This window comes from Capsicum annuum, chromosome 3, assembly GCF_002878395.1.
Source record: "Capsicum annuum cultivar UCD-10X-F1 chromosome 3, UCD10Xv1.1, whole genome shotgun sequence".
In the NCBI taxonomy this organism is placed as follows: Eukaryota; Viridiplantae; Streptophyta; class Magnoliopsida; order Solanales; family Solanaceae; genus Capsicum; species Capsicum annuum.
Window position 1 is genome coordinate 57,403,097 of NC_061113.1, and position 13,138 is coordinate 57,416,234.

At 35.4% G+C, this 13,138-nt stretch overlaps 1 protein-coding gene across 1 annotated transcript; it reads right to left on the reverse strand.

The window, feature by feature from the left end:
• Positions 1 to 6,364: 6,364 nt before the first annotated feature.
• On the reverse strand, positions 6,365 to 11,089 carry LOC107866328 (ammonium transporter 2 member 5). Its single transcript, XM_016712435.2, has 4 exons — positions 10,525 to 11,089; positions 9,408 to 9,883; positions 8,593 to 8,878; positions 6,365 to 7,059 (listed from the first exon to the last, which is right to left on the reverse strand). The coding sequence occupies exons 1-4, from the start codon at positions 10,640 to 10,642 to the stop codon at positions 6,518 to 6,520; spliced, it is 1,422 nt and encodes a 473-aa protein (XP_016567921.1). The 5' UTR covers positions 10,643 to 11,089; the 3' UTR covers positions 6,365 to 6,517.
• Positions 11,090 to 13,138: the final 2,049 nt, after the last annotated feature.

Sequence of the window (13,138 nt, forward strand, 5' to 3'; positions counted from 1 at the left end):
ATGATAATAATAATACGGGTGTAAACATTAAATAATTTAATAAATATAAACATATTTTGTTAAAAAAATATTTAAATTAATAAATTGTATATAATATAAAAACGATAATACAACAGTAATAAAAAAATAATTTGTATATTTTTAAATCACGAATGTGACATGTCAATATTTATTTGATACCAAAATAATGCGTAGAAAATATTAATAGTTAAAATAAATAATTGATATCTATATCTATCTATAATCTATAATATATTAAAAGTGTGAAGACCCTTAAAAAGTGATTTGAATTTCTTGCCCTTCGTTAAAAATCTCTCTTTTAGATAAAATCATCTTTTCACTATCCTACAATTATTAATTAATTATTATATTTATAATATTTAAAATTAAGGAGTCCTAAAATATATAGGAAGAGGTATTAGGTGAATTAATAATTAAGGAATCATAAAATATACGAAAAAGGTTCAAATATACCCCTCGAACTTTAATAAATGATACAAATATACCCTCCGTTATACTTTGGGTACAAATGTACCCTTGTTGTTAATAAAAAGGTACAAATATACCCTTATCACTAAAGGATATACACATGTCACCATCTTATTCGTTTGTCCTTTTAATTTATTTTATCCCTAAATAATTAAACCCATCTAAAATTATAATTCATATCCGGTTTTAATAAATCCGACCTGACCCAATCTATAGAGAATTCAAGAGACAACAGAACGCGTTCTTTCTTCCTTCGGCAAATATTACCTACCCCTGAAATTTGCCAATTCTATGACATAATGAAGTACAAAGCATCTAGCTGGAATCCCATGAACTTAATAAATCAAAGATTCAAGCTTAACTAAAACATCCTAATTGCACATTAGTACAACAAACTACAAAACACTTTATAAAATTTCAATGCTTATAGTAGCTAGAAGGCAACAAGTGATTGCATTTGATTTCTTCCTAGGGAGTCTCTGATAAAAGCCAAAGTCTTGCCACAAACAATTTCCAAAAATGGACTAGCATCAAAAAGTGGCAACTCACAATCTTCTGGCTTCTATCTTCAGTGTATGAAATCACTATCAGGCCTTCCATACTTCATGCAATTCTACCGATCATCGATCAAACAGTTTGTCTCATTTGTATAATATGATCCCTTTGGATATGATACCCATTTCCCCATAACGAAGTTACATTTTTGTTGTTTTATCGATGCATTTTTCTGAATTGTTAGTGCTAGTAATTCTCGAAGACAGCATTTGGTTAACGGTCTTACACTCTGGCTGATCAATAGGAAGTGATCCATTGAGAATTGATTCAAGATTTTGCAAAAAAAAAAAAAAAAAAACAGTGATAGTATCAAATGAAGAAAAACTAATCTTGAGAAAGAGAAATAATGTCGTGATTAGTAGAACAACAATTCTAAAACTATTAAAGAGCTCTTCCGGATCAGCCTTCATCTGCAAGTGAATAGAGACACGTCTGTTGTCTATTGAATTCTCTATAGATTGGGTCGGGTCAGATTTATGAGAATCGGGTATGGATTATAATTTAGGGTGGGTTTAGTTATTTGGGGGTAAAATAAATTAAAAAGGACAAATAAATAAGATGGTGACATGTGTATAGTCGTTACTGATAAGGGTATATTTATACCTTTTCATTAACGGCAAGGGTATATTTGTACCCAAAGTATACCGAATGGTATATTTGTATCATTTATTAAAGTTTGGAGGTATATTTATACCTTTTCCGTAAAATATATGGTAAAAGCTATTAGAAAAATTTGTAATTAAAATATCCTAAAATATATGATACAAATAATTTTTATATATTAAATTCTTCTTTATTTGAATCATGTAATTCTTTATTTGAATTAGGTTAAAAAGATATTTAATATTTAAATATTTTGAAGTTATTGAATCTTTGATTCATTCAATCCATATAAATTGTAAAATATGTTCATGTTTATAGTGTCACGTCTGTAGTTAATATTTTTGACCAAAAACATTTTAATTGTTGAATTCGTCCCCATTGAAACTACAAAAAGTTCTAATACTTAATATTTTTAAATTTAATAGTCTAAATCATAATATATAACACTTCTAAATCAATTAAAATTTACTTCATATACAAAAATAACTTTTATGATTCTATTTAAATAATATTTTGGATTACAATTGACTAGAAACACACCATTCTTCTATTTCTACTTCTATTTTCTTTTTTTTCTTATTTTGCTTTTGAAGTCCTCTTCTTATAATCATCATCATCCTTTGTGTATTTTTTTCTTTCTTTTTATCAATAGTTTTAACGATTACATATGAATTATAAATAATCAACAATTGATATAATTTCTTGTGTTTCTCTTTCAGTTGAAAATTTTGATCGAAGAAACGGACGAACCAAATATGTTATCGCTGAATGAAATAGCGAAAAATCTAAGATTTATCGCTTTTTTCGTTCTTTGTGTAATTATAATTTTGCTTTGATTATGTTATTTAATTATATTGTAATATATTATTTGTTACTATTATAGTTGACTCTTTAGTTAAACTCTTTTGTTGAATTAAAAAATATAAGGTTATAATTAAGTGTTAAATCTGAATGTACAGATTAACGTCAAAATAACTTTACCTTATATTTTGTTGCTATGTGTTTGTTTGTTGTAATTAAGTTCATTATTTTTGCATTTTTGTTAACAACATTATACCTTAATGTTTCAAACATCATGAGGTTCTTTGAATGAAAGTCCAAAAATATATAAATATTCAGTGAGATGTTTCAAACATGTCATATGCAAATTTTCGTTGAGGTTTTTAAATTTTTTCATTCTTTGCCTCCTTAGACTTGGGTTGGTAAAAATTTAATTGTAAAAGGTGTTACTTTTTAGATTGATGCTTTGTTACTTTTGTTTGCTCAGTTGAGTTTTTTATATTTTGTTTGTTTTTGTCTTGTCATACTCTTAACTAAACGAATAAAAATTTCTTTATATTTGATTTTATTTTTTTCTTATGATTTTAAGGTGTTGTTGACCATAATTAAATGTATTGTGATGTTAGTTAGTGTAAAAACATTGCTATTGTAATGCTGAGTTAGTGTCAACATGTTAAATATTCCACATCGGAAAAAGGATGAGTAATTGATCTCCTTATATGGACTTGGGAAATCCTCCCCTCATGAGCTAGCTTTTGAGGTTGAGTTAGGCCCAAGGTTCATTCTTGACATGGTATCAGAGCCAGGTCTTTTCTCGTTTTGGGCTCTCGATCCACGTGTCAGGCGCCAGTTGGGCCTTGGGCGTTCATTTTGGACTTTTGATCCACGTATTAGGCGCCAGTTGGGCCTTGGGCGTAAGAGGGGTGTTAGAGTAAGTATGAACTTGGGTAATCCTCACTTCTTGAGCTAGCTTTTGAGGTTGAGTTAGGCCCAAGATCCATTCTTTACAAGTTAGAGTGGGTAAAAGTCTCATATTGGTTGGAAAATGGACTAGTGGATTGCTTATATGGACTTGGGTAATCCTCACTTCTTGAGCTAGCTTTTGAGGTTGAGTTAGACCCAAGATCCATTCTTTACATGGTATCAAAGTCAGGCTCATCCCAAATCTTTGTTCACCGATGTTGGGCTCTCATATCATATTGTCCACGCTCCAGTTAATGAGGCCTGGGCGTGCGGGGGAGTGTTAAATATCGCACATCGAAAAAGGGATGGATAATTGGTCTCCTTATATGGACTTGGGCAATCTTCCCCTCATGAGCTAGCTTTTGAGGTTGAATTAGACCCAAGATCCATTCTTTACATGTTAGAGTGGGCAAAAGTCTCACATTGGTTGGGAAATAGACTAGTGGTTTGCTTATATGAAATTGAATAATCCTCAATTCTTGAGCTAACTTTTGAGGTTGAGTTAGACCCAAGATCCATTCTTTACATGGTATCAAAGCCAGGCTCATCCCAAATCTTTGTTCACCGATGTTGGGCTCTCATATCATATTGTCCACGCTCCAGTTAACGAGGCCTGGGCATGCGGGGGAGTGTTAAATATCGGACATCGAAAAAGAGATGGATAATTGGTCTCCTTATATGGATTTGGGCAATCCTCCCCTCATGAGCTAACTTTTGCGGTTGAGTTAGGCCCAAGGTCCATTTCTTGACACAAAACATTGCTCTTGTGATTCTCCCTTGTTTTGATTTGTTATAACTAAATTTATTATAAAAGGTTTGTTAGATTGTGAAGCTAGCATTGTCTCGCTTATTCTTATTACTATTAGCATCAGTAATCAAATCGTTAATAATTATGTGATAACTATCAAGATTTTTGTATTCAAGTAATTTTATAAAATTGAACTCGTTAAAGTGAGGTACACGTGCAAGGCGCGCACACTTAAACTAGTTTTGATAAAAATAGTAACTTAAAAGGAGCATCGGGAGGTCAAAATTGGGTGTCAACAATAATATGAGAAATCAATCGCCACAAAATTACTTCAAACATATTGAAGTGGCACAAGTGTGATTCAAACAATTTTATCCAACACTCAGATGTTATTAGTCTTATGAGCGATTTGTCTCAAAAAAACTCTCACATCTCGTCCTTCATGTCATAATCTGAGCTATAACCTAACAATCTGGCAACAGAAGCCAATTAATTTGCAAATGAAACATAATAGACTATGAGTATACTTTGTGTCGTGCCTTCTGTTGTGGACATATAGTTGAAGTTGAAAAATGTAGTCTTGAAACCTTTGATGGAATTTAGACGGGCATTACATGTTCTTAAATCTTAATCATCAGCCTAGCTTGGTAATGAGTGAATGAATCTTTTTTTCAGCTCAAGGGTAGCTCGGGTGGACCTAGGTTGTCTGCCAACGTTCATTAGTTTACGATCAATAGAGCAACTAAGTAAGTATGCTTAGTCACTTCGCACCCCTCACGACTGAATTTTCGTATGACAGTGATTATTATATCAGCTGGCATGTACCCCCACTATTTCACAAGAGACCTGCTATTTCCCGTTGGAATCGGGTAACTCTACTACGAAGGTTTAGGTTGATGAGAAGAAATCATTTCTGCAGCACTAGATATTGACATTTCAAGTTGCTTAAATAAACCAGAGACTTCGACAATTGATTTCTTATTTTCCTCTTCTTCTTCACATTAACATATAAGTAAAGTAATTCAGTTTTCCCAACTAAACACATGAATGAATATTCCAGCAAACATTGAAACAACAATAATTTTACAACTTCTCCTTTCATGGAGCTATAGACGAGATTGTCTAATCGAAACACCAACTATCGTCAAAGATAAGGTCCTGTTACAAAAGAAGATAAAGGAAGATGTTTCACTTTTGATCCAGAAAGTTCAGTATGCTCCTTATCTAACTAGAAGAAAATTTTACAAGACAATTTGTTTCCTATTGTGATTAAAAAGTTCTCAGGCACAACTCAAAATATGTGAACTTTCCTGAAGCTGCCTTATTCTTGGGTTGCACTTTAAATTGAAGCAAGCAAACAGATATATATTAAAACAAGAAACCAGTTGCACTTTAGCCAATCAATTATAAAGCCTTTCTGAACCAGTTGCACTTTAGCCAATCAATTATAAAGCCTTTCTGCCACAAAATATCCCAAGCCACAACGTAAAGGGATTGTTTGCACTTTGCATTTTACCATGAAATATGCATCTGATAAAGTAAATATGATTGAGACGCTCCGTTTTGGTCTTGGTTGGGTAACTTCTGAGAATTGAATCATCATAGGAGTTACTTCATATCTTGCTTTAGATACAAATGGCTTGAGCTTTTCACAAATATTAGTCGTTTCAGCAAACTGTATTTGTGATAAGGCTTCTTCTTTCGCATGTGAAGATAATGTAAGTTTCTTAGTTTCATATAGGATAGAAACACTTATCTATTAATAGTTATCAGTAGTTATCTCCAACAATAACTGTTAATGTCTAGTTTAAATAGAGGAATATGGTAGAATTCTGAAAGATAGAAGAAAAGTATTATCATTATCTTTGTATTTAGAGATTTGTCCACTCCATACCAACTTGGTTATTGATTAGTATAGTGTTTAAGATCCTTACACTTTATTTAACCAGTAAAGTTTCATTTTCATCTCTTCTTCATCTTAGTTTCTATCAATTTGTTTCCACAATATTTGAGATTTTATAAAAACAAAAAGCTCATTCTTTAATTTTCTTTTTCATATCTGCCATTACTATTCCAATTCGTGGCGTGCTCATAAAGTGCGATGTTTAAGGAGAGAAAAAGTTTGGTTTAAACAAATACTCCTATGAATGAGGCTTTAAATGATTTTCATAAGAGGTGTGCAGAAATTTCGAAAGCCGGATAATAAGGATCAAAGAATAGTAGAAATCAAACTGTCCAGATTAAAGTATTTGTATGATAGCATATAAATATTGTATCTAAAGACTACAATTAGAGGACACCTTCCAAGAGGGAAAGTCTTAAGAATTATTTAACTTGACAAATATTTTAATATGTCGTAACACACCAGACTCAGTCCAATCAAAGTCCATAGCCACTTTTGGACAAGGGAGCTTCTTCAATTTCATGACCTAACTGGAGCCTTGAGTTGTCAAATTTCTCCCCATCACCCCACAATGCATAGGCCTCCTCTCCATGTACTGCATTATCTCCCTCACTGACCTCTTCCTCTGTCATCCTCAAAGGAACCACCATCCTAATTAATAAGCAAATCACACTAGTGCTGATGACATTCCAAGCGAAAACAAAACCGATACCTATCAATTGTACCAATAATTGCCTGAGCCCTGCATCGTACTTCCCACTTTGAATAACATAAGCAAGGCCGGTATACTTTGTCCAATCATCAACCATGTAAAAGATGCGACTGAGTCTTGGATTTGCCAATACACCTGCCAGGATCGCACCTAAGGTTCCTGCTACCGCGTGTGTGTGGAACACTGCCATGGTATCGTCTACTTGTTTTAATAACCACATTTTCTTGTGAAGGAACATCATACTGAACCATGGAATGCATCCGGACAATAACCCCATTATTATTGCTGCCCAACCTTGCACCACCCCTGTTGAATTTTCTTGTTAGAATTCTTTAATCATTTACCACCATACAATAGTTTTGTACCATTGGTGTTCTATTTTAGAGCTCAAGCTTCAAGAATTGCAGGCAGAAGCAGATAGAATATAAGCAATGGGTAAACATGCATCAACTATATTAATCTAGGACAATAACTGTGAATATAGAAAACTTTTGTTTCTTCTTAAAAACTAAGTACATTATACTGCTTTTAAATTCTAGATTTACCACCATATGTTGCCTACAAATTAATATAATTTCTCATTGTCCAAGGTGGAGGCAAACTCTTGAGTCTAAAGGGTTCAGGGTGAGCAGAAGCAAGACAGAGTATGTGGAATGCAAGTTTAATGACGTGAGGCGGGAGAATGAGGTAGTAGTGAAGCTGGAAGCACAGGAGGTATGTAAGAGGGATAAGTTCAAGTATCTTGGGTCCGTGATCCAGAGTAACGGTGAGATTGACGAGGATGTCTCGCACCGTATTGGGGCAAATTCTACAGGGTGGTAGTCCGTCCAGCCTTGTTGTATGGAGCGGAGTGTTGGCCAGTTAAGAACTCCCACATCCAAAAAATGAAGGTGGCAGAAATGCAGATGTTGCGCTGGATGTGTGGACTGACTAGAGGGGATAGATTTCGGAATGAGACTATCCGGGAGAAGGTTGGTGTGACTTCAGTGGAGTGCAAGATGCGGGAAGCACGATTGAGATGGTTCGGACACGTGAAGAGGAGGGGCATGGATGCCCCGGTCCGTAGGTGTGAGAGGCTAGCGTTGGATGGTTTTAGGCGGGGTAGGGGTAGGCCGAAGAAGTACTGGGGTGAGGTGATTAGGCGGGATATGGAACAGTTACAGCTCACCGGGGACATGACCCTAGATAGGAAGGTCTGGAGAGCGCGAATTACGGCAGAGGATTAGGGCCAGTTTGGGTCGCTAGTGTAGGGAATTACTTGGTGGGGGTTTTATTCCTGTTATGATTCCGTGTTCCGTGTTCCATGTTTTATTACGAATCTGTGTGCTTTCCTCTGCTTTCCTCTGTTTTATATTACTTATGGGTGCCGTATTTATGTTATGTAATCTGCTTCTGTGCTTTACTATGTGTTTGTGTGGTATCTCGTGCCTTGAGCCGGGGGTCTATCGGAAACAGCCTTTCTACTTCATCAGAGGTAGAGGTATGGACTGCGTACATCTTACCCCCCAGACCCCACTAGGTGGGAATACACTGGGTTTGTTGTTGTTGTTGTTGTCTCATTGTCCAAGGTTATAGGTCTGAACATCAGTGTTCTGGTTTAGATATCATGCATTAACTACAGGCAAAGGCAGATACAGAATATAAACAATGAATGCATGTGCATCTGCTGTCTCAAGCTAGGACTTTTAAGATCTTAGTAAGTACTCTACGTTATATTAGGATGTGCAATCACTGCGTTTAAAATCTAAATTCAATCCTCTTATTGGTGAGACTTGAGTTTCTACTGCAAGAAAAGCTAGCACTTGGTACATGCTACGTATCTTCAAGCCCCAATGTTACCTGCTGCAGGAGTAATGCAAACTAAGCCAGTGATCATCCCTTGGGTAGCACCAATCACAGAAGGCTTTTCATAGAACAGAATGTCTAACATTAGCCAAGTTAGCAAGCTCATTGCAGCACATACATGCGTGTTAAGGACCGCTAAGGATGCATCAAGGCTAGCTACATATGGATCACCGCCGTTGAATCCTGTCCATCCCATCCATAGAATGCCAGCACCAGCCAACATTAACAGTATGTTATTTGGTGGAAACCTCTCCCTGTCTCTAGGTGCCCTTGGTCCAACCTACGTCCATTTTTCTTTATCTATTAGAATTCTCATAGTATCCAGAGTTATTAGGCTTAAACTTATCCATAACAAACATAAAAGGATATAAGAAATTGATGTTTCATTGAAGTCATAAAAATAATTTTCTAACAGAAGAATAACTCAGCTACGCATATATATCATTATTCTGTCTCGAAAAGATACAAACAGCTGACACATGTATAAAATTACCATGTAAGCTTAGCCATGTCAGCAACTTGTCTTACATGATATCAAAGGGCACCATCTCTCATCTGAAGGTGAGTTGCTGACATGACTATGATTACATGACAATTTTATAAGTATGACAACATACTTTGCGTTTTCCAGGAGCAAACCTAGAATTCTTCAGCTTTTTCATTTTCCGATGACATATAGGCATAATGGATAAGTAATTTTCCAGTTCAAAATTAACTTTACTACATTAGTGCAATAAATTGAAAATTGAACTACTATCTGTGTAATTAATCCTTACATAGAGTAATAGGTACAACAGTGAAATACATACCCAATAAGCAGCAGTGAAACCAGCAACACCAGAAGAGAGGTGAATAACAAAACCTCCGGAATAGTCAATAACTCCCATCCTGAACAGCCAACCTTGAGGGCACCATATACTAAATGCACCCACTGTATATGAAAAAGTAAGCCAAAGAGGAACAAACAACATCCACGCAATGAAATTCATCCTCCCCAGCAGGGCACCAGCTATTAAAATCAAAGTGATGGCCGCAAACACAAACTGAAAATAGACCATTGAAGCATTTGGAAACTTGCCAATGAATGATTGACTCATTAGGAACTTTTGTTCCAACGCATCAATATCTGGTTTTCCAAGAAATGGAACTAACGTGTCACCAAAGGCTAATTGGTATCCCCAGCCAACCCAACAAACAAGGACTGCTGCAAAAGCGTAAAGGGCCATCAAAGCGGAGTTAAGAGCCCATTTCTTCTTGACGATGCTTCCATAAAGGATGACAAGACCTAGCAATGAGACATAATACAATTAAGTAATAAAAAGTGTGCGCCAGGATCAAGCCAGAGTTTGAAGTTTATGGGTTCTAAACTCATACCTCATCTTACCTCATCTTAGTTACTGGATTCACAATTAAATATTATACACATTTAATGAATTTCCATCTAAGCAGAAGTTATTGGATTCTTCCAAACCCGAAGTATATTAACTCTACCCATGTCTCTCTCTATATAAGTTTAAGCTTTTAGATAACATGATCACACAATTCAACATGATATCATTACTGTTCAGGAGTCTCAACATGCAGGGGCGAAGCCAGCCTTCTGTTCGGGGGTTCGGCCCAGCCTTCTGTTCGGGAGTTCGGCCGAACCCCCTTTGACGGAAAAATATACTAGTTATATATGATTAAAATTATTTTTTATGTGATTATAGTAGGTGTTGAACCACCTTCGACTAAATTTTCTTTGAATATGGAACCCTCTTCATTGAAATCCTGGCTCCGCCTCTGTCAACATGCCCCACAGACATTATTTTTCACGGGCCAAACATGTGAAAATCCTTTATTTTCCTTTGTGGGTGAACGTGATATTTTATACTGACTTTTGCCTACTCAGATAGCATGAGAATATTATATCAAGAGTGTTAATACCTGGCACACTTTGAAGGCCAACAAGGGTGGCTGAAGTCAATTGCCAAGCATTGTCAGCTTTGTTCATCCATGGCGGATTTGCATAATTTGATTGGAGGGTACTAGGCCAGTATGCCATTGTTAATTACTACTTTAGTTGATAAAGCAAAAGGGTGCATAAAATCAGTCCTTGAAGTTACAGAATATCAGAGAATATAATTAGTGGACGTGATTAACAACATTATATGAATCTTGATGGTAGGATTCCTCCTCATAAATTTGTAGGCGGAGAATTCAAGCACTAAAGTCAAAAAGGAAATTGTGACAAGAATAATGTGGATGGATGCAGATCCAGATAGGTCGATACTTCCTAATTGAATCAAGGAAATTCTTAGCTAACTAAGATGCAACGTACCCTCCTATATACAGTAGTATTACTTAATTTGCATTACATATTCAAACATTTTTGTTGTGTTCGGATTTGTTTATAAGACAAAACAACAAAATTAAGTCAGAAACTATAAGTTAAAATTTTCAACTAATGACTTACATATGTTTGTAAGCCATAAGTTATTAGTTCACCCAATCAACTCTTACCCACATCATAAACATGAAAAGAGACGGATTGGAATCTCATTTGTTTGCAAGTAAGTCATACAAGATATGAGTAGGTTGTTAATTGTTATATATACTGTTGGGTTGAATTAGTGTGAATGAAAAATGAAAAGTTGCTTGGAAGGAATACAACTCTTCGAGTAAAAGACACTATTTTGGGAAAAGACGTGACTGTTTGGATGGTTGTGGCTGTTTGAAAAAGACACACTCTTTCGAATGGACAGACATGACTGTTCAGAAAGGATACACCTTTCCGGTGAACCATTTCCACTTTTCGGAAGGGGCACTTAATAGCTATATGAACCTGCATTTTCCCACAGGTTTAGTATGAATTTTTCTGTGCACTTGATCATCTAACTGTTGAGTGAGTTCAAAGAGAATCCGATCATTTGAGGTACCACTACAGTCGGATTGTTAAGCCATTTTATCCTGGGAATAAAATTCCGCAACCTCAAGTACTTGAGGGGAATTATTTCCTTAAGGACACTCCGTGAATTTGGAGGACTTGGCTTATTGCTTCATCTTTTTTAATTAAAATAAAATAATACACTTCTTTGATAGTTCATATTGAACTTGTGTTGAAGGTGTTGAAAAACTTCATAAGTGTTCTTGATTTAATCTTAAACTTGTGTTGAAGTTGTTTTGACAGAATACAGATTTTGTACCCGAAACAACAATCTTAAGAAAATAAATTGAAAAAAAATATTTTTTTCTTGCTTGTTTGGTGAAATTTTCTTTTCACTAAAGTTTTTCATAATTTTATTGTTTGGTTTCTGGAGATTAAAGCTTTAAGCTTTCTACTCCGTTTGAACTTAACAAGTGATTTGAAGAAATAAAATCTTTATAATAAGTTAGAGGTCATTCAGTTGACTATTGAAAGTCATAAAAACTTCATCGTTAAACTAGAAACAAGAGGTGTTTAAAGTTGCTGCAACTTTATAAGTAGTATTTTGATATACTAAACTTTACTGTCTTATTGTGACAGGAAGATGACTACTGACAGTCAAGTGAATGATACTGCAATGACTGTGGCAGCAACTAATGTTTCTAGAACGAGTCGTAAGAGTGCTTCGCAGGCAATGGCACCAGCGGAAAAACCCAAAAAATTCATGGGTGTTAACTTTAAAAGGTGGCAACAGAAGATATTTTTCTACCTTACAACTTTATGTCTTCAAAGATTCACATCTTGATACCAAACGGTATCTACAAGAGCACAAAAAAGTCCACAAACTCACAAAAACAGTCCACACGTACAAGACATCAAACGGAAACAACAAACACACAAACTTGAAAGATAGGAGATAGATAACTTGATGCAAAGAGAATATAAAATGTAGCAACTAAAGAGTGTATCAAAATCTAAAACCTCTACAAATCACATTAAGAAACACCAAGTTCTTATGGGAACACAAGAGGAACTCGGTTCACTCAAGCACTCTCGTTTCTAGCCATCTCACAACACAAGTAGAACCTTTCACTTGTGAAGCTTAAAATGTTTGGTGGTTTACTCTCTTCTTGAGAGGAAATATGGTGTTCAATGTTACAAAGTGATTTTAAAATGAGCTAACTAGGAGAACAAAACTAAAGAAACACCTTAAATAGTCTTTACAAAAAGGATAGCAAAAGGACCCCTTTGCCCTTAATGAAAGGGGAAGAGAGTGTTTGGGGCATCCTTGGGAGTGTATTTTTGGCCCTAAATGTTATCCCCCACATGTCAATACGTACACTCCCTTTGGCGAGTTTGCAATAAGCTCAACCGTGTCCATTTTCATAAATACGCCTTGAAGCCTTTGTAGTTCCCGAGCTTGACTTCTAGTAAATGGTCTAGAGCCCGTGACACCCGTACCATCCTCTACATATTGAGAGGAGTTTGAACTCAAACTCACGGGTTCTTCATCTTCAATGATATCAATCCGTGAGAGGTCACACACGTTGAATGTGTTATGCACTTAGTATTCTGGTGGCAAGTCTATCTTGTAAGCATTATCGTTGATTCTTTCAAGAACTTGGAATGGACCAT

Coding starts and splice junctions, on each gene's coding strand:
- LOC107866328 (XM_016712435.2), bottom strand. CDS start 10,642: ATGGCATACTGGCCTAGTACCCTCCAATCAAATTATGCAAATCCGCCA. Junction 8,879..9,407: donor GTTTCACTGCTGCTTATTGG/GTATGTATTTCA, acceptor AAATGGACGTAG/GTTGGACCAAGGGCACCTAG. Junction 7,060..8,592: donor TTGCATTACTCCTGCAGCAG/GTAACATTGGGG, acceptor AAAATTCAACAG/GGGTGGTGCAAGGTTGGGCA.